Here is a 21441-nt window from a genome sequence, read left to right on the forward strand (position 1 = left end):
AATCTCAAACTCAGTATGTCCAAAACAGAATTCGTATCTTCCCCCCTAAACTAAATTCTTAATCTGTCTCCCTCTCTCCACTTATGCAGCAACCACCATACTTCTGGTCCTTGATGTCTCCTGCATTGACTGCTGCAACAAACTCCTTTTGATTTTCTGATTTTTAGTGTCTGCCCTCTTCAATCCATTCTCCACTTGGCTACTGAAATAATTTTCTTAAAGTACAGTTCTGACTGTGTCATGCCCTAGTGATGTACCCCTCAATCACTCCCCATTGCCTGTAGGATAAAAGAGTCCTCAGTTCTTCATGCAAAGGCCTTCATAATCAACTGCTTCCATGCCTTTGCACAGGGTATCCCTCATGTCTGGAATGGTTTCCCTCCTCACCTCCATCTATTACAATCCCTAGCTTCTCTCAAAGATTGTCTCATCTGTGCCTTCTTTTATGGGAAGCCTTGCCTAGTTTCCCAAGTTGTTAGTGCTCTCTCTCCTGAAATAATCATGATCATGTATGTACTTACTTGTGTGTATATATTTCTATCCTTCAATAGAATGCAGGCTTCCTGAGAGCAGAGATTTTTTCATTGAGTCTTTGTGTCCCTAATGGCTAGTACAATGCTTGGAACATAGTAGGTACTTCAATAAATAATTTTTGGATTGGAAGCACCTAGCTATTCTGAAGAGGAAGAACTTCCTCTCCCTCACTCATGCTGATTTCCCAGGGCCTGAATAACTCCTGAGTTATTCCTGCCTCTTGTCCCAGGTGAATGTTTCCTATTGCATCCAGAGCCATCACCAATCATCTTGACCTGTGTCTTGACACTGGACTTAGATGGTGCTGGAGGCTGATGACTTTGCACAGCCCTGCCTCACTTAAATCCAATTCATTTGTAAGTTAGGTCATCACCTTCCTGATGTCATTGGTCCTCTTCAAGAATGAAGGACAAATAACAGCAGACTGAGGCGAATAAAAACTTCTTAAGGATGCCTTTCTGCATGGTCTTCCCCCCACCTACAATGAGAGGGGGTAGATTAAACACATGCATCATTAAATCATTAAACAGCCTGGTTAGACTTGCTAAACTTACAAAAGAGGAAAACCACCTGAGTATGAAATAGAAAAATAAAGCAGCTTGGATTTGGGGCAAAAAGTTTAAAAAAAAAAACAAGCAAATTTATTGAGTGGTGGATGAAGAGCAATTGGGAATGTCTGTAGGTAGATTCATTAAATGAGAAAGTTTCTGGGGAAATAACAAGAGAATGGCACCCAGGGCACCCAGGCATTCAGATCGAATGACGAGCAGAGGCTTGGGCTTAACGTTATTATTAAACTTTATGCCTGAAAAACATTCCCAAGCAGAGTAGTGTCTGCTGTGTCCTGGGCTGTATGAGGAACTTGACTGGCACAGTTAGACGTCAGAGACAGGTCATGTTTCAAAATCTAGTGTCAGCCCATCTGAATTAGAGATACCTATTGGGTCTTTAACAATTCAACATTCTTGACTCTAGGGGTTCACTTCCTTATTCTCTTTGGTACTATGTAAAAAGACATCCTCAGTCACAAGGAAAGCATCCCAGAGACCTGTCCCCAGAGCTGGCATGATTAGTTATGCTACAGGCTCTTTTAGGTAGGCCAGGGCACAGACAGAGGGTTCTTGTTAATTGTAGGATTAGTGTTACGGTGCTGGAGGGGTCCTTAGAGTTCTTCTAACCTAACCAACCACTTTATTTTACAGTTGAGGAAACTGAGGCCCAAAGAGAAGTGATTTGGCCAAGGTCACACAGATAGTAAGTAGCAAGCCAAGACTCCTCTGATCCCAGATCCAGTGTTTAAGTCATTTCTGGATACAGTGTAAGGGAAAGCTTGGTGGAAGAGGTGATATTTAAACTGGACCTTGAAGACAGAAGTGATAGGAGATGACATTCTCTAGGAGGAGAGAATGGTATGGTGAGTCAAAGCATGGGAACTAGGAAAGGGGACCTTTGAGGCACAGGACATAATTTGGTTGTGCTATAATATTAAAATGTTCATGCAAAAACTATTAAGAACCCACTATAGGTAATGCTTGGCACTAGGGATACAAAGACAGAGAAGAATCTTGTAGTCTAATGAGGGTGGGGAGAAGGACATATATACAAATAACTATAGCAGGAAGAGTAGGGTGGGTACAAAGAGAAATGGATCAGGGAAAGCAGCACGAAGGAGGTGACATTTGTTTATGTTGAACCTTCAAGGACAAATGCGATTTCTATGAGCAAAAGTGGTAGGGGATGGCATTTCAAGAGAAAAAGCAGAATGATGTACCTGATAGAAAAGAGCAAGGGGCATGAGGCTGGAGAGATAGTGGGCTGTACATGCCAAGCTGGACTTCAGTTTGTTGTCTGGTGTGGAGCCTCTAGGTAAGGACGTCTTCTGAAACCTTCCAAGGGCTCGATCTCTAGTTCCCTGGTCAGAGAATCAGGACTGAATGATGTTGATCTTAAGAGATAGTGAAATGAGAAGCCTTAGTGATTTAGATTTGAGCCTTGACTCAATCATGTTCAGCTCTGTACAATGGATAGAGCTCTGGGCCTGAAGTCAGGAAGACTCATCTTCCTTAGTTCATATCTGGCCTCAGACTCTTACTAGCTGTGTGACCCTGGAAAAGTTATTTAACCCTGTTTTCTCTAGTTCTCTCATCAGTGGAATGAGCTGGAGAAGAAAATGGTGAACCACTCTACTATCTTTGCCAAGAAAACCCCAAGTAGGGCCACGAAGAATCAGACATGACTGAAAATAACTAGACAACGACAATTCATAGATTAAACTACAATCCACAAAAAAAAAACTACAATCCATAGATAAACCATTTGTAGTCATGAACACACACATGCATACATACATGCTAGCCTCTGAATTTTCTCTTTCACAGTTTTGCTCTCCTTCAGTTCTAGTAAAAAAATAGATTTGAGTCCTAACTCAGTCACCAAATCTCTGTTTAACTTAGGATAAATCACTTAATTTCTCTGGGTTTCATTTCCAAAGTGAGAATAATGAACTGAATGATCTCCAAGACCCCTTATGACCTTGCCCTTTAAAAGTTTGTAGATTCACAGATTCTTCAAACTGGAAGAGACACTTAGAGATTGTCTATTAATACAACAACCCGATGCTTATGAGGGAAAAGTGACTCAGAAAGGGAAGTGACCTGCCTAGTGTCATACAGTAGTAAGTAATTAAAAAGTGCTTGTCAATGAATGTTGACTGATACAATTAAGTAATAAAAAAAAGAATTTGTGCCCAAATCATCTTATTTCTAATCCAATGTCCTTTCAACTTTACCTCCCTGGGTTCTATCTTAATGAAGTTTCAGTGAAAAGATTTTGCCATGAAAATAAAACCCTCAACACTCCCAGAGACCCAAAAGTCATGTTGTCTTTCTACAGCATAAGTTGAATCATAAGCCCTTGTGGCTGGAAGGTACCGTGGAGCTTGTGAAGACCAATCATTGTCCCATTTTCTTCCTCTGCATTGCTCCTAAGGGAAATGTTTTCTATCCTGTCCATAAATACCACTTTTTGAGAAAGTGCTTTACCCAGCAGTTCCTCCATGATTATTTTGCATATTCATGTGCCTTCTCCTCTTTCTCTATCAGCCACTGGAAGGAGAGGGTGCTGCAAGCCCCTGACTGCTGGGGCTGGGGGAAGGGGGCTGGCTGCTACACTGCTGATGTAGGAGTTTTAAGTCAATGGTTGGTAATGATTGAAGGAGGCTAGATTGGGGAAATGTATCCCTGAGTGGTCAGGAGGCTTTGTCTTCCCATTTAAGATGAGGGTTGTAATTTCCCTCCTCTCTTGCAATCAGTTTCCTGTAACATAGACTCTGTCATTATGGGCAATGATCACCCGCCGACAATGGAAGGATAATCATTGATTTAAAAATACCTAAAAATCATCATTTAAACTATGCTACATTCATACCATGGACAGATACCATAAAAAGAGCACCATGTCCTGGACTGAAAATCAGACCTAGGTCCTAGTCCCAGCTCGCCACGAAATGTTTAATAAATTGTATGGCCTCCTGTTGGAGCCATTTCTAGGTGGGATTTAAAAAGATTAGTCCAATACCTTCATTTTTATAGCGGAGAAAACTGAGGCCAAAAAGTTTAAGAATTGCCTGAGGTCACATAGCTAGTAAGGAGCAGAGGTGAAATTCTGATTTTCTCATTCCTGACCTAGTATACTTCCCATTATACCACACTACCAAAACTTGCTCAGTCTTTCAGGCTTCCTGAAAAGCTTAATGGCCATGAAATATTCAGTTTATCTAGCAGGGGTTCTTAACCTTTTTTGTGTCATCAACCCCTTTGTTAATCTGGTGAAGCCTATGGATCCCTTTTCAGAATAATATTCTGTTGCCTACATTCATAATTGAAGGAAATATTCATTTTCAGTTAGTGTTTAATAAAACTAAAGATGTGATTTTCCCATCCAAGTCCATCCTCAGTCCCTGAAATCTATTCATAGGACCTAGCTTAAGAACCTGTTATCTAGGAGAACTTAATGGTCACATGTGCATTGTGATGCACTTGAGTTATTTCCTTCCACCCACCAAGTTTATTGATCCTTTTGGTTTTAATATCATGGTCATTTCCACATATACCCATTTCTTATTCTCCCATCTAACAATACTTTTTTAATAACAAAAAATGATGAAAAGTAAAAACTAGATCAACAAAACCAAACAACACATTGACCCCATCTGACAGTGTATGAAACATTAATACAAGCTAACATTTATAAAGTGCTTTAAGGTTAGCAAAGTGCTTTACATAGGTTATTTCATTTAATCACATTTCTATAACCATAGTCCTCCATCTCTTCAATGAAAGGAGTGCATTTTCCCATTCACCTCTGGGAAGACAAAGCCTCCTGACCGCTCAGGGTTACATTTTCCTCAGTCTAGCCTCCTTCAGTCATTACCAACCATTGTTTTAGAACTCCTACATCAGCACTGTAGCAACCATCTCCCTTACCCTAACTCCAGTGGTGAGGGCCTTGCCTCACCCTCTCCTCCCAGTGGCTGATAGAGAAGAAAGAGAAAGCATGTGAATATGCAAAATGTCATAACAAGTTAAAAATATAGTAGCACAATATTTAATTTCATTTTATTATTTTTTCTCATTGAATTATTGTAGTTATATTGTTTTCCTAATTCTCTTACTTCACTCTGCATCAATTCATATGTCTTCCCATGTTTCTTTGAATTTCTACTTATTGGTACCATTTCTTCTCTTCTAACCAGATTTTTGTCCCCTATTGTTCTGTTTGGCAATAGATTTAAAAACATGAACATTTCTGTTCAAACATGCAGAGTCATTATAAATGAGAATAAACCCAAGGAGTCATATGACACAGCCAACTTTATCCAAGCACAGTTGTATATGCAATGACAAATGGCCATTACAATTCCTAAACATATCCATAGACATAATAATAATCATGATGATACCATATGGTAATATTATGCTATTTGTTGCATTTTGAGGTCTTAAACCATTCCTGAGGTTGTTGGTGCAGAGTCCAAGATGGGTATAGTAACAAACATGTCACTCTAGCCTATTTCAAGAAGGTTTTATCATCAAAAATTAGATTTTCATGAAACAGGAAGACTGACCCATTGTTCACCAACTTAAAATCTTCAAAGTCTACACTATAGGGTAAAATACATAATTCTTAGCCTGGCATTTTAAGTCCCTCCACATTCTTTCTCTTTAGTCCTCATTATTCTCCTTTCCTGTACATACTCTAAATTCCAACCGAGCTGTTTTCTGGTTTTGAATCCCTTCTCTCCAACCCTAGTAATTTGGGTAACATGACCTCCATGCCTGACTCATATTCCTTCCATATCTCTAGTTAGTGAGATTCTTTTCATTTATCTCCTCTATTAAGTGTTCCTGGTTCCATCCCTTCTTTATTTAGCCTTAGCACCTGTGTTGGAAAGTGAGCTTTCTTTCAGCACTTTGGCTGAGCTTCTCCTTTTCTCTTGTTTCATTCTTATGTGAACTCCATGTGATTCATCTTTGTATCTCCAGTGCTTAACTCACATGTGGGAGGCACTTAATCAGTGTTTATGTTATCATGCTAAATGTATCACTGCATTGAATTTATCTATCTCATTCAGCGTTCCTCCTTGTGAGAGGACTATGCCTCACATATTTTTGTCTTGCCTCCAGTCCAACCTCACAGCATCCTTTACCTGCTTATTTCACTATAACCATCTTGACAATAATTAACTCAATGTCCAAATGACTACGCTTCTCATTTAAGTCCTGCTTAGGACTTTTTCTGCATCTCCCAGCCTCTTTAGAAGGGAGTGAAGGTCACTTGTGTCTTAACTAACTACCCACAATACACAAAAACAGGCTTTTTCTAACAAACTAGGTGAGTTTAGTAAGAATCTCTTGGATATGGTCTTTTGAATGTAAACATGGCCAGCCATAAATATCATTACTCATATTAAAGAATCCTGGTGAAATTGGGTTTTGGAGTTTCTATATACTTTTCATCCATCTGAATAAAAGATGTGGCATTAATGTAAATCCTTACATCAGTCTGGCCCCTGGCTAGAAATTCTGACTCTTATTTATTCGATTGCTTTAGGACGGTTTTATTTGCTACTCTTGGTTCATCTTTTGGGGGAGATAAGAAATATAGGCCAGACTCCTGGTTTAAGTGTCTGGGTTAAATTGTTTATCCCCCTGGCCTAGCTTATAAGGCAACCTTTTCTGTGAAGGTGAGCAGAGCAGTGTATCCATGCCACCTTACAGGGAGGGCCTTACATGCATACTTAAGTATGTGGTTTACAACAGACTCATGCATACAGACCATACCATGCTGTGACAGTTCTTGACTGAATGCACCCCAGGTCAGAGGTTGTTTCCATCCAGCTCTGAAATTCTGTGGTTCTGTGACCTTCCCAACTTCATTTGCTTTGTCTTCTTTGCTCTATTATACTCCTTTCTCAGAGTCCTTGTGCCTAGCCCCAGTCCCCTCACTTCAAGGCCAAAGAAGAGCTCAAATTACTAGCCACCACTGTCCATGTATGTGCACACAGAGCCTCAGTTTTCTCATATGTAAAATGGGAATAATAACACTTGTTGTACCTACCTAATAGGATTGGCATCAAGATTAAATAGTCAGTCAACAATTATTTATAGAATGCTCAACTTTCATAATGAATATGCAAACTTTGAAGTGCTACATTAATGTCAACTATTATTATTTCTTCCCTCCCCTGCTTCTTACATACACACATGTACACACACTCATATACACCTCTTTGTCCTGGAGTCATATGTGCAAAAAAGATAACCCAATTCTTGTTTGGTGTCTCTTGACAAGAGTTTTGTCTATTTTAGTGAATAGAATAGAATACAAGAAGATAATTCCATTCCTTTTTGTTCAGCCCAATGCTATTATGATGAAGGATCAGGATAACTAGGGTATGGTAACAAGAGTTTTGCCAAAGGGAGCTAAATCTAGAAGGTGCTGACATATGTATTCCTTCAGAAACCTAGAAAAATAAATTGTAGCATCAAGTTCATTATAGTAATTTGTTAAAATAGGAAATTATAGGATGGCAGGCTAGGGTGAGCTCCTCCTTTGTGACCAATACAGCACACTAGGAACATATTTCCTTCTGTTTACCCTACTTCCACTAAGCATAAAATTCACAGTTATAGCTCTGCTGAAGAGAAGATTGGAAATAAGAGATGATCAAACAGTTAGCAAATTGAAAAGAAATATAGTGGCTGTTTCTTCACAGCCAGACTTCTTCCAGTGTCTATTACAGGGCTAGATAGATGGATGGATGACTAGATAAATGGACGGAGAGTTAGGTAGATGGATAGATGGATGGATGGGTGGAAGGCTCGATAGATGGATGGATAGATGAATAGTACATAATAATGCTGGATCTATAGTTAGAGGGCTTAGGTTCAAGTCCAGCTCTACTACTTACCATCCTTGAAACCCTTGGGCAGGATTTTTTGTCTCCTCCTTTTGTAAAATAAGGGGAGCAATCAACAAGCATTTATTAAGCACCTACTATGTGCCAGGCACTGTGATAGGTGCTAGGGATACAAATACAAAGAATGAAGTAATACCATAATTTTTCCACTTAATTGGAGAAATAACAAGTACATTCTGAAGTATATACATCATAAATATAAAGATAATCAGTATAAATGTTTTGTTATTTGTCCTTCCTTTTCAAAGAGGATCAATGACATCAGGAAGGTGATGTATTGACTTGCAAGTGAGTTGGATTTAAGTGAGGGAGGGCTGTGCAAGCCCTCACTAGCCTCACTCTCTCCTCCAGAGCCATCTGGATCCAGTGGCCAGATATAGATCAGGATGACTGGAGATGGGTGTGGATGCAATGTGAGACCTTGGGCTTTTTAAGCTAAGGTCTTTCCCAGGTCTCAGTTTGTCTGAGACAACATCCATTTAGTGATTAAAGCTAGGTAAGAAATGAGGAGGGAAATGGTCTCTTTTACCTAGTCAAAAAAAATCAATCTGGGAAGGAAAGACTCTCAGGATTACTGGTTAAAACAGAAATAGTTACTTTCAAAGTAGTTGAATACAAGGTAATTTGGGCAGGACAGCTATAGCATTTGGGGTGGTCATAAAAGGCTTCGTTTAGGATATTATGCCTGAAGAGAGGAATAGGTAATAAGGGGGTATATTCCAGGTATGGAGGGGACAGGGAAGGCCTGGGGAATGGCAAGGGCAAAAGGATGGAGAAAGGAAATGAAGTGTTTTATATGAGGAACAGAAGAAAAGGTCAGCTTGATTGCATCACAGAGTGCAGGAGGGAATGCAATATCCAATAAGTCTGGAAAAATAGGTTGGGGCCAAGTTGTCAATGGCTTTTCAAAACTAAAGAGAGCCAAGGTCTCCTAGCATTATGTTAGAGCAACAGTATCAAATATGCACACAATTCTCCTGAGTGTGGCCCAAAACAGATTAAAATATAATTGGAAAATAGTTAATAAAATAAACAAAAACATATATAATATTAATATATGGTTTTCTCAGTAAATATGTGCCTTATGTATGACTTAATGGCCCCTGTTACTATTTGAATTTGATGCTGTTCTAGAGGCACCCTAGAAGAAGCCATTCGATTTGGATGGAGGGAATCACATGTTCAGATCTGCATTTAAGGACAGTCACTTAGGCAGGAATGAGGAAGATGGATTTGAGGGGTGAAACTTAAAGCAGGGAGACCAATCAGGAGGCTATTGCAATCACCTGGGCAAGAGGTAATAAGGACTGAACTGAAGAGGGAGTGACAATAGGAGTGACTAGAAGGAAGAGGTTGGATGTGGGAGATGTTGTGAAGGTAGAAACAACAAAATTTGGCAGCTGCTTGGATATGCAAATGAGGAAGAGCTGGGAGACCAGGACAAGGCTGAGATATGAACCTGGAAGGGTTTGCCCATTTTTCCACATCACCTCCAGCATTTGTCATTTCCTTTTTCTGTCATGTTTGCCATTCTGGTAGGTGTGAGGTGGTGCCATTAACATAAACAGGAAAGTTTAAGAGGAAACAGTTTAGAGGGAAAGATAATGAATTCTGTTTTAGACATGTTGACTTTAAGATGCCTCTAGTTCATTCATTTTGAAATTTCCAGTAAACATATAGTAATGCTGTACTGAAACTCAGGGGAGAAACTGTCTGAATATATAAGCCTGGAAATCATCTGCCCAAAGATAATTTTTAAAATTTATTATTTATTTTTAACATTTATCTTTTTTATTTTAAGTTCCAAATTTTCTCCTTCCAACCCCTCCTACACTCATTGAGAAGGCAAACAATATGACAGCAATTGTACACATGAAATCATGTAAAACATATTTCCATATTAGCCATGTTGCAAAAAATTAAGTAAAAAAAAATATGCTTCAGTTTGCACAGAGTTCATCAGTTCCCTCTCTAGAGATGAATAGTATTTTTTCACAAGTGCTTTATGAAGGATCTAATACAGCTCCAAGATACTCATGATGAAAAACAGCTATCCACATGCAGAAAGAAAACTATGAAGTCTGAATGCAGATTTAAGCTTGCGATTTGCTCTCTTTTTAGTTGTTTTGTTTCTTTTTTTCATGGTTCCTCCCATTGGTTCTAATTTTTCTTTACAACATGACTAATATGAAAATATGTTTAATATAAGTGTGTATATATAAAGCCTACATCAGATTACACACTGTGTTGGAGGGGAAGGGGAAAGGGATTGGGAGAAAATTTAGAACTCAAAATCTTATGCAAGTGAATGTTCAAAACTAAAAATTAATTTATTTTTTAAAAGAAAAAGAAGCAAGTTTGGAATTATTTTGAATAATTATATTGTTCAAAGTAGCTAAGTCTTTCATAGTTGATCTTTAGAATTATCTTGAATAATTATATTGTTCAGAATAGCTAAGTCTTTCATAGTTGATCATCATTACAATATTGCTACTATTGTGTACAGTGATTTCTGGTTTTTCTTATGTCACTCTCTGTTAATTCACAGAGATCTTCACAGGGTTTTGGTTTTTCTCTGAACCCATCCCCCTTGTCATTTCTTTTTTTTTTCTTTTTGGAGGGGAAGGAGGCAGGGCAATTGGGGTTAAGTGACTTGCCCAAGGTCACATGGCTAGTAAGAGTTAAGTGTCTGAAGCCGGATTTGAACTGACTCCAGATCCAGGGCCAGTGCTCTATTTACTATGCTACATAGCCACCCTCCCTTGTCATTTCTCAATGCACCATCACCATCACCATCATATACCACAACTTATTCAACCATTCCCCAATGAATGGGCCTTTAATTTCTAATTCTTTGCCACCACTAAATGAACTACTATAAATATCTTTGTAGAGGTAATTTTCCTTTTTCTTTGATCTCTTTGGGATACAGACCTAGTAGTGGCATTGCTCAGTCAAAAGATAAACAGTTTTATAGACCTTTGGGCTTAGTTCTAAGTTGTTCTCTACAATGATTGGATTAGTTCACAACTCCACCTACAATTCATTAGTGTCCCTATTTTTCCACATCCCCTAAGCATTTGTCATTTTCCTTTTCTATCACTTTAGACAATCTAATAGGTTGTGAGGTGATACTTCAGAGTTATTTTAATTTGCCTTTCTCCAATTATTAGTGATTTGGAGCATTTTTTCCACTTGACTATTGATAGATTTGATTTCCTCTTCTGATAACTGCCTGTCATAGAGATTATTGTTAAAGGGACCTGATGAGGTTACAAAGACAAAGTATAGAGTAGGGAGAGAAGAAGGCATAGGACAGAGCATTGGGAAGTATTGAGAGCTCAGGAGCATGACCTGAAGAATAAGTCAAGAAAGGACACTGGAAGGAGTGGTTGGACAAGTCAAAGGTGAACCAAGAGATTCTAGTATCACAAAAACCTACAGAAGAAGGAGTATCCAAGAAGAGTAAGTGATCAACAGAGTCAAATGCAGCAGAGATGTTGAGAAGGATTAGGACTGAGAAAAGACTATCAGATTTAGTAGTTAAGAGTTCATCAACAAGGCTATCTTTTTAGACCATTCCTATAGTATGTAACTAGAGATTTATTACTGCAAGTGCAGCTTGGAGCCTTTCCAGTCTTCTTACATGTCACTGCCTCCCCCCCCCCCCAACCCCTCACATAATCCTAACTAGATCCAGTCACGCTGGTCTCCTAGCTGTTCCATCCATCTCTCACCTCTGGCCATTCTCTCTGGTTGTCCTGCATGCCTGGAGTGCTCTCTCTCCTCAATTCTAGCTTCTGACTTCTCTGGCTTTATTTAAGTCACAAATGAAATCCAGTCTTTTATAGGAAGCATTCCCCAATCCCTCTTAATTCTAATATCTTCCCTCAGTTAATTATTTCCCATTTTTTCTGCTCATACACATTTATTTGTTTATTATCTCCCCCCTTGGAGTGTAAACTCTCTGAATGCAGGGACTGTTCTTTGCTCATTTTTATATCCCTAGCACTTGGCACAGTGTCCGGTACCTGCACAGTAGTCTCTTAATAAATGTTTATTGGTTGATATTGATCAATTGAAGAGATCATTAATAAAATGTTCTCTAGCGTCTCTTCCAGTTCCCATTCTATTGCCCTCCCCCCTTTTCCCCTTCTTTCTGTTTTTTTTTCAGTCCAGATTTATGTTTTCATCACTGTAAGAAGCTCCCATTGCAGTGGTTCCCTCCACCAGAGGAAACTAATCAGAGCCTCATCTGTAATCTCTAATCTTTCAGAGTTGCCTAGGGTGCCTAGAAGTTCAGGGACTTACCTGGGTCATGTAGCTACTGTGTGGCGCAGACAAGATTTGAACCCAGGTCTCCCTGACTCCACAATGACCCTCTCTCTACCATATCACAGCTGCTTCTCTTGATCCTGTTATCAATATTAAATTAGCTTTATTTTATTCCTAAACGATGAGACCTTGGTTTGGTGGAATTTAGCTGGTACCTTGGGGCCCTTATGATCCCTGAATTCTATTCCCGATGTGCCAGTACTAGAAACAGCAACACCAGCAGTAATGACAGGAATGATGATAACAATCACAATAACACAAATATACTAGCAACAAAAGCATTTGGGAAAATAGAAAGTCGTAGCTGAGTTACAGGAACGCATACTCAGAAACGTCTCTGCATTCACACTTTACTCTAATGTGAAAATGCTCACATTTTCTTTTTTTATTGGTTGTTAGGAGACCAAATAATAAATGCTATAGTTTCTTCTATCCAGTGAAAGGATTTTTTTCCCCTTTGCCCAGAGTCTCCTTTTAGAAAATTGGTGTCTGAGGCTGTTATAGCAACAAAAGGTTATAACCACATGACACTATAGCAACTGGTTGAAAATGTGAAAAATTAATTCTACCATGTTGCTCTGTGGAAAAAAACAACCAGTCTGATCAAGGTCACCTCATTCTCCATCTCCCCTAACCCCCACCACCATTTAACTAACAGAATGGGCCAGTTGCATTGGGAATACGCAGATATAGCCTAGGAATCCAGTCACCACAGTCCGCCATTCTAAGCAGCTGTCTGCTTTGAAATCAGGTCTCCAAATGCTTGTCTTAGAAGGTTGCAAAGCAGAGATGATGGCAGAGTTGAGCAGAAGGCCTTTTCTTCTGCCTAAGTGTCTCTGGAATCATTCTCCTCAATCCATGCAATTCTCAGGGATCTTCATTGCTTTTCTGTGGAATCTTGCCAGGGCCCAGTCATCTGAATGAAGCAAGGCCCATCAAGACTTTCAGTGATATAGGATCTCTCTCTATAGAAGCCAGTAGGGAACAGCTATGAGTTCTCAGTTTGCTTCTGTAACAAAGTTTTCTTCCTTTATGCTTAAAAACAAGAATCCATTTATGCATCTTATTACCTTGGGGAGGCTGTAGCATGACCCCCATCCCTTTCCTTGACCTCTCTCTTTTCTCTCTTCCCTTCTCTGCACCCTCATCTGGCTAACTTCATAAAGCCAGGGACTTAAATTTTTTAAAGACTGTTTCTGACAAAGCTGGGAATTAGATTTGGTGGAGCCCTTCATAAAAAATTGAAGGCTTGCTATATTAACATACATTGATTTATTCATGGTGTTTCATTACAAATAAGTGAGGATCCTGTAATATCAGGAAAGGTTAGGGATGCAGGAGAGCCCGGTATATTATATTGACAGCTCAGTTGAAATTGAGCCGCTTTTGGATTGAATTTGGAACATAGGGAAGGAATTGGCTAGTAAATAAGTCATGAGTTTTACCTCCAAGTGTCTGTATATCAACACACTTGCCACCACTACACGGAGTGGAACTCAGACAGAATTTCAAGCGAGTGCTTGAAATGGGCATGATTTCCATTAAAGGTGCATGTTACCTGTGTCAGTAACAATAACCTCCTCTATTAATAATAATAACTGACATTTATGTAACACTTTACAGTTTGTAAAACAATTTATGTTCATTGTCTCTCCAAGGCTTCAGGAGGTTTATTTTGTGGTTGATCCTTTGTTCTCAAAGAGGACCTTGATATCAAGGAGGTAACACCTTGACATGCAAGAGGCTTGGATTTAAGTTAGGGTGGGCTGTGCAGGGTCCCCAGCTTCACTCTCTCATCCAGAGCTATCTGGGTCCAATGGCCAGGTATACATCAGGACAATTGACGATGGCCCTGGTGCAGTGAGTGGGAATCTGTGGCCTTTTGGAGCTCAGATCTTTCCCAGGTCTCAGTTTCTCTAAGAAAATTCCTGTTCAGTGCTTAAGGATAGTAAAAATGAGGCAAAGAATGGTCTCTTTTACCTAATACAAAAAATAAAATAAAATCAGTCTGGGAGGGGAAAGACCTTCAGGGTTTCTGGTCAAAACAGAAATAATTGCTGTTTACACTCACTCTGAGTCATCAGAATCCAAACAATGTCCAAGACTTGGGCTGAGACCCCTAGGAGATAGTTCTGATGGGGATAGGTCATGTCTATTTTGCGGATGAAGAAAGTAAGGATCTAAGAGTTTAAGTGACTTACCCAGGGTCACACAGCTAGTAACTGCCAGAGTCAAGATTTAACACAGGTCTTTTCAAGTCCAGGTCTAGCATTCTAACAGTTACACCATATTCTGTCATAGCTTTATTCCATCATCTGTGGTAGAAGTTGGGGACTCTCTTTTCACAGACTGTGAAGACAAGTCATAATAAACAAAGAGAATGAAGAAATTCATTGGGGGTTTTTTTTGCATCTCATTGTGTATAGTACAAAGATCACGTGGCCCTTGATAAGTGGTAAAATTGTGATGTTCAGGGCAGTGATATGACAGGCTGTAAGGATAGCTTTGTGTGATCAGGAACACATAGTTACTAGTTGAGACCTTTGCTTTCTGTTACTAGACAAAATTGGAGGGAGCATGTTATGAGAGGGAAAATTTCTTTTCATAGTATCAGCATGGTGCAATCTAATGAACCCTAGGTTTGATGTCAGAATACCTGAACCCTGGATTTGATGGCTGGAGTTCTGATTTTGAATCAGATCTGCTACTACTAATAAGACTCTCAACTCTTAACTTCTTGAGGACTCAGTTTTTCTACCTGTAAATTGAAGAAGGTCAACTACATGAGCCCTAAGGTTCATCCCTAGCCCCAGCCCCAGCCCCAAAATCACATCATCCTATAAACCATTCCCATTATTAAGATACAAAAATCATTCTGTGATACTTCGTGCATATGTGTCTTGTCTGGTGGTATAATGATATTGTCTCTGGTCTAGGAATCTAAAGGTCACATTTGCATTTGTAATCACAGCCCTGTCACAATTTGATAAACTGAAGGAAAGGTTTTTCTTAGATTGCTGTAGCCTAGGAATTCATCACTGAATAGCCAGCCAATAGGTGATGAGCCTTTAAGGACCCCAAACTGCTTCTCAAAACAAAGACCCAGCTTTTAAACAATGATATTTTCCTATGATGCTTTGAGTTATGAATTTTAGAAACATGGTTTTTCAAGTTATTAATCACCAAGATCTCCAAAGAATTAACTTGAGTGTCAACCAAAGGGTAATGTAGAGGGGCATGGTGGGTTTGAATAGACCATTACATCTTACTTATGAAGAAGAACATGGGAGAAGTAGTATCATAAATACCATCTTAGAGATGTATGCCCAGAAAAGAAGGTGGACCTCTCTGTAGAAAGATTGACAGAAAACCAGCCAATGGACAGCCTGTGTACTCATTTGGTATCTATATAACATCAAGAGCCCAAAAAGAAGGTCACTAGAATGTTAAGTGGAGCCCTGTGAGGGATTTAAAGGCAGGAATGAACAAAGGTTCATGCAGATTTCGAGGGCATGGATGGATTGAGATCTCCAGTACTGGTGGTAGTAGCCATGACCCTAAGTTCCCAGATTCACCCAGGCCTGTTAGGATCAGAGTAAGAATAAAAGTGCATTAATGTTCCAAACAGACAAAAACAACCTTCAACTTCTTAGTTATAAACAGTATATGACTTGCTTTCCAAACTGAAAGGTGATTTTTGAAGTCAAGTTTCACATTCTATGATGACTAATGCATTCTTATTTTTAAGTTTCATAATGAAAAGTGACTTCATCCTCTCAAGTGAGACACACACTGTCAGGAAGCTATTAGAAGACAAAGAATTCATATTTATACTATGTTTTATGGTTTCAAAGCACTTTTCCACATATGTTACCTCATTTAATCCTAATGACAAACTTAGAATGGCCCTGAGAGGAGAAGCATTATCACCATTCCTTGAAGGATAAGGAAACTGTGCCTAAGAGAGATGAGATGACCTGTCCAAGGTCTCTAATCCAACTGTTCGGACTCCAAGCCCATCATACTTACTTATTCATATACATTATCCTTTCAAGGGAGGTTTTTCACTATTAGCTTTAGGAAAATACTACCTGAGCTTCAAAGTGGGAAACTGGGGTCAGGCTGAGACATTAGTCCTTAAGATGTGAATGAGTGAAAGTTATTTTCATTCTGAAGACCCTTTTCCTATTGTTTTGTGATAAATAATTCTATAAACATAATCACCACAGAGAGATGCCTGTATAGGATTCGCCACATATCGCTTCTGTCTTCTTTCTGGGGGTGGGGGAGAGAAGGGGAGAAGACAGACTAAACTGGCTTTAAAAATATAATCGATGGGGTGGGGGAGAGAAGGGGAGAAGACAGACTAAACTGGGTTTAAAAATAATCAATGCTATCTATTTCAACTTGCCCCAAATTCTTTCCCAGGACTCAAGTGAAAATGGCAAGGTTTTAAAAGAACTAGAAATGGAAGGGGACCTTAGAGTTGGAACCCCTGTCAATTTTACAGGTGAATAAACTGATTCCCAAAAGCATTGGGTTTGTCACACAAAGTAACACTGAAAATCAGGATCAGAGCCAGGATTTTAACCTCAGATTTCTGTCTCAAAATCCAGTGCTCTTTTGTGACATCAGAGAACCATGAGAAGCAGAACAAATGAAAGGTTAGCGGTGAGAAGAAAGCGGAAGAGTGCTTAAGCACTTGGATAATAATAACCCTCATTATTTCTGTGGTGCTATAAGGTTCTCAGTGGTGCAGTTAGGGGGCGCAGTGGATAGAGTGCCAGGCCTAGAGTCAGTAAAACTCATCTTCCTGAGTTCAAATCTGACCTTAGACACTTACTAGCTATTTGACCCTGGGCAAGTCACTTAACTCTATTTGCCTCAGTTTCTTCATATGTAAAATGAGCTGGAGAAGGAAATAACAAACCACTCCAGTATCTTTGCCAAGAAGAACCCCAAATGGAGTCACAAGGAGTCAGATATGACTGAAATAACTGAACAGCAAGCCCCCTTCTTACCCTAAGTGCTAAGGATTCACAGTCACTGACCAGTCACAGAGATGTGTTTATTAATCAGACATGAGTGAAATTACGGAGCAGGTACAGTAAGGTTTGCTAAACTCTTTCCATACAAAAAAGCTTGTAGGGTATATGTTGTGCAAGTTTTAATATCTGCATTTTGCACTTAAGGAAATCAAGTCTCATAGAAACTAAATGGTTTCTCTCATAGTATGTTTCCATGGTCACATAGTATAAAGGCCAGGATTCAAACCCAGGCCTGCAACCCTGTTACCACTACACCAGCCCACCTCTCCAGAAACTGATGGTTGGCCAGTAGTGAGTGACAGAGAGACAGACAGTAAACATTTATTCTGTACCCTGGGCACTGTGTGCTAAGTGCTTGGGAGACAGAGAAAGGCATAAGACAGCACCCTGCTCTTCAGACTGATGGAGGGGACAACATACAAACTATATACAAACAGGTTATATGCAGGCTTATTTAGAAATAACGACAGTGGGAGAAGACCCAAGAAGAGACCAGACCTGTTATGTTATTGCTATCCATAAAGCCCAGGTCTGGAAGCTCCCACTACCAGTGCAGGTCAGTACCTTCTCTGAAACTTAGTATCTTAAGAATTGCCCAGGGCGTGAAGAGATTCAATGACTTACCCAGGGTCACTCAGCCAGGATGTGTCACAGTTTCTTGTGTGTCTTTCCTCTACCTTTCCAGAAGCCTGTGGCCAAATGTAATCTCCTTGATTGTTTTTTTGCAGATAAACTACAAGGCTGTGGGCTCCCTCGATCCCAATGCTGACCTATCCAGCCAGAGGGGGAAGGTCTTTAAGCTTCGGAATGAAACGCACCACCTCTTTGTGGGCCTGTATCCAGGCACAACCTATTCATTCACCATCAAGGCCAGCACATCAAAGGGCTTTGGGCCTCCCATCACCACGCGAATTGCCACCAAAATCTCAGGTATTTATTGGGAGGAGGAACATCAGAGTACCTTCCAGAATTGCTGTGGATTAGAAAAAGCAAGGAACCACATGGTGGTTCTGATACTTTCTCCACTTTGTGAGGCGTCATGCACTAGGAGATCCTTCAGAAAGGCTCCATTTTTTAAGCAAATCCCAATATATGAAAATTCTGATTTGGGGGGATAAAAACACTAAAATTTACTTTTCCTAGATATTTACCATTGGACAGCTGTAGATATCAAGCTTTCTGGCCTCATTTAAAGTATAAACTTTGTCTCTAAGCCTCGGAGATTCATTGAAAGAATGCTAGATTTGGAGTTAGAAGAAATGGGTTTAAATCTGTCTCTGTCACTAACTCCCAAGGTAACTTTGAGTAAATCACTCAACTGTCTGGGCTTCAATTTCCTCATCTGTAAAATGGGACTAGATTACCTCTGGAGTCCCTTCCAGCTCTAGGGCTATGAATTTAAGATCCTACAGCCTGATGACATCCAAGAATCATAATACCAATAGCTTACATTTATATAATATGTAGATCATTTTATATACATTATCTCATTTGGTCCTCATAACAACCCTTGTGATGTAGGTCTATTGTTATACCCACTTTACAAATGAGGAAACAGAGACTCATTGAGGTTCTGTGATTTGTCCAGAGTCAAACATAGGTTTTTCTGACTCCATAAATAGTCCTTTATATGCCAATTTGTCTTTCAGGGTGTCTCAAGGTCCTTCTGTTTATGATACTATGATTCCATTTTGCTGGGGGGAAAAATCCCCACTGGCTTTGAAGTCAGGAAACCCAAGTTTGAATTCTGAGTTTCCCACCTGCTGCTGTGTGACCCTGGGAAATTAATTTCTGTTCCTAGGACTACATTGTTGGTTAGACTAGCCAATCTTGAAGGGTCCCTTCCAGGTCTAAAATCTATGAGATTTTAATTTACATGTAGCTTTTCAGAAACTCCTTTATTGAGCTGTTCCCCTAATGAAATATGAAAATCCTATGCCTGCGAGCCCCTCTGGGCCCAGTGCTCATAGGGAAGCATCAAAAAAAATGTACAGGTAAAGTCAAAAGCCTTGCAGTGAAGTTAGGGCCGTGAAGGCTAGGGTTCCCTGAGTGCTGAATTGTTATTCCTACTGATTAGCAGCCACCATGCTAGGGAGGCCAAGGCCCTGGGTTTGGCCAATTAACCTTTGCTTTCAGTTGGCAGGCTCCCCAATCTGTGCCTTTGTACGCTGGGAGACTGGGAGAGACAGTTGGATGAAAAACATAGCTTAAATCGCTTGCCTTGCTGGGAACGAATTGGGAACAGCATCTTCGTGTATAATAGATAATTTTACAGCCAGGACATTATCTCTGTGAGAAAGCCAAATACAAAGCTTTCTGAGGAACCAGAGATCACCCACCCATCTTTGAACAGAACTGAAATAGAATACCTGAGGGTCTGCATCTCCCTGTACTCTGAAGCAATAAGTATCCATGAGGATGACTCCCTTGTGTCTGGAATGGGGCTAAAAAGGAAAGCTTTCCTTATGGCCCCCGCTGGATGTGGGGTTGTCTCCTTCTTTGAGAGACCCAAGGCCCCTTAAGAATTCTGATGAATTATGGGAGTGTCTCAGAGTATTCTGGTTTGGTCTAGGTCCATTGAATTTGATTTGAAGTCTTCAGTGGAAAAGGAAGGAAGAAAAAAACGCGTTGTCCCCTCCCCCTTACCTGCATTACAGGCTGTCAGTTCCCTGCCACTGAGGTAGCCTTTAGCAAGAGACAGTTAGATGATGGGAGGCTTCACTGAGCTTTCTCAAGTCCTAGAGGCAGGTCCAGGGGTATAAGCCAGGTCAGCGTGCAGTAGGTGTTATAAGAGATTATGACATGGTTAGTACCTGGGACATGGAATGCTTCATAGAATAACTGTTAGAGATCCCAGAATGTGTAGAACTGAGAGGAATCTTGGATACCCTCTAGACCAGGGGTGGGGAACCTTTAGCCTTGAGGCCACATGTAGCCCTCTAGGTCCTCAAGCTTGGCCCCTTGACCAAATCCAAGCTTCACAGAACAAATCCCCTTAATAAAAGAATTTGTTCTGTAAAACTTAGACTCAGTCAAAAGGCCACACCTGAGGACCTAGAAGGTCACATGTGGCCTCAAGACTGGAGGTTCCCCATCCCTGCTCTAGACAAAGCTCTTCATATTACAAAGAAGGAAAGAGAGTCAGAGATGGGAGAGGGTCAGAGTCATGCCACTAGTATGTGGAAGAATCTGGAACGACCAAGGAAGGGCATATGATTATAAGGTCATAGATTTAGAGCTGCACCACCTTTATTAAAGGAGAAAACTGATTCCTAAAGAAGGGAATAGCTTACCTGAGATCACAGAGGTGACAGGATCAGAGGGGGTAGAGTTGGGAGGGAACTTGAAGAATATCTAGCCCAACCCCTTCCTTTTATAAATGAAGAAGGGGGGAGTCTCCAAGAGGCTAAGTGATGGTCCAAGGTCACACAGGCGGCAGCAGGAGTCAAGGCTCAGACTCCCTGCTCTGAACCTGTGCTCCTCCTGCTATTCCATGCTGCCAGTCACAAATGACTCCTCATGAGTGCCGATGCAGACCCTTTCTAAAGAATGGGAGCCGTAGCCATGCCCTCTCCATGACAGATCAGATCTGTGGGCAGCCACAAAGTCACTGCCTCCACTTCCAAAAGAGGATGCAGCTGGCTTTGACTTTCAGTGCCCAGTTTATCAAATGCACTCTCCCCTAGACAGGGGTGCTTAACCTCTTCTGTGTCATAGAATTCTTGAGCAGACTGGTGAAGCCCATGCACTCCAGGGCAGAATAATGTTTTTCAAAGCATAAAATGAGATACTTAAGGTAACAAAGGAAACCAATTATATTGAAATTCAGCTGAGATATATGTACATACACATATGTGTACACACATATATACATTCATGCACACATGTGTGCATGTGTATCACACAGATCTCAGGTTAAGAACCACAGTCCTAGCCTACCTCAGCCCAATGATAACTGGTAAACTAGTGAGTATTATTCCTGGTTGCTAATCACTGCTTTGTGTGTGTTCTCTCTCTCTCTCTCTCTCTCTCTCTCTCTCTCTC

At 40.2% G+C, this 21441-nt stretch overlaps 1 protein-coding gene across 3 annotated transcripts in view; it reads left to right on the plus strand.

The window, feature by feature from the left end:
• The window catches only part of PTPRT (protein tyrosine phosphatase receptor type T), a 1346273-nt gene that overhangs the window by 1065022 nt on the left and 259810 nt on the right, over nucleotides 1-21441 (plus strand). For all 3 annotated transcript variants that reach the window (XM_069077714.1, XM_069077712.1, XM_069077713.1), the window contains exon 10: nucleotides 18126-18327. In XM_069077714.1, the coding sequence (XP_068933815.1) occupies nucleotides 18126-18327 (202 nt within the window). The remainder of the gene's footprint in view (nucleotides 1-18125; nucleotides 18328-21441) is intronic.

This window comes from Petaurus breviceps, unplaced genomic scaffold, assembly GCF_028583685.1.
Source record: "Petaurus breviceps papuanus isolate PSGF00001 unplaced genomic scaffold, PetGlider_PUasm1.0 90994, whole genome shotgun sequence".
NCBI lineage: Eukaryota > Metazoa > Chordata > Mammalia > Diprotodontia > Petauridae > Petaurus > Petaurus breviceps.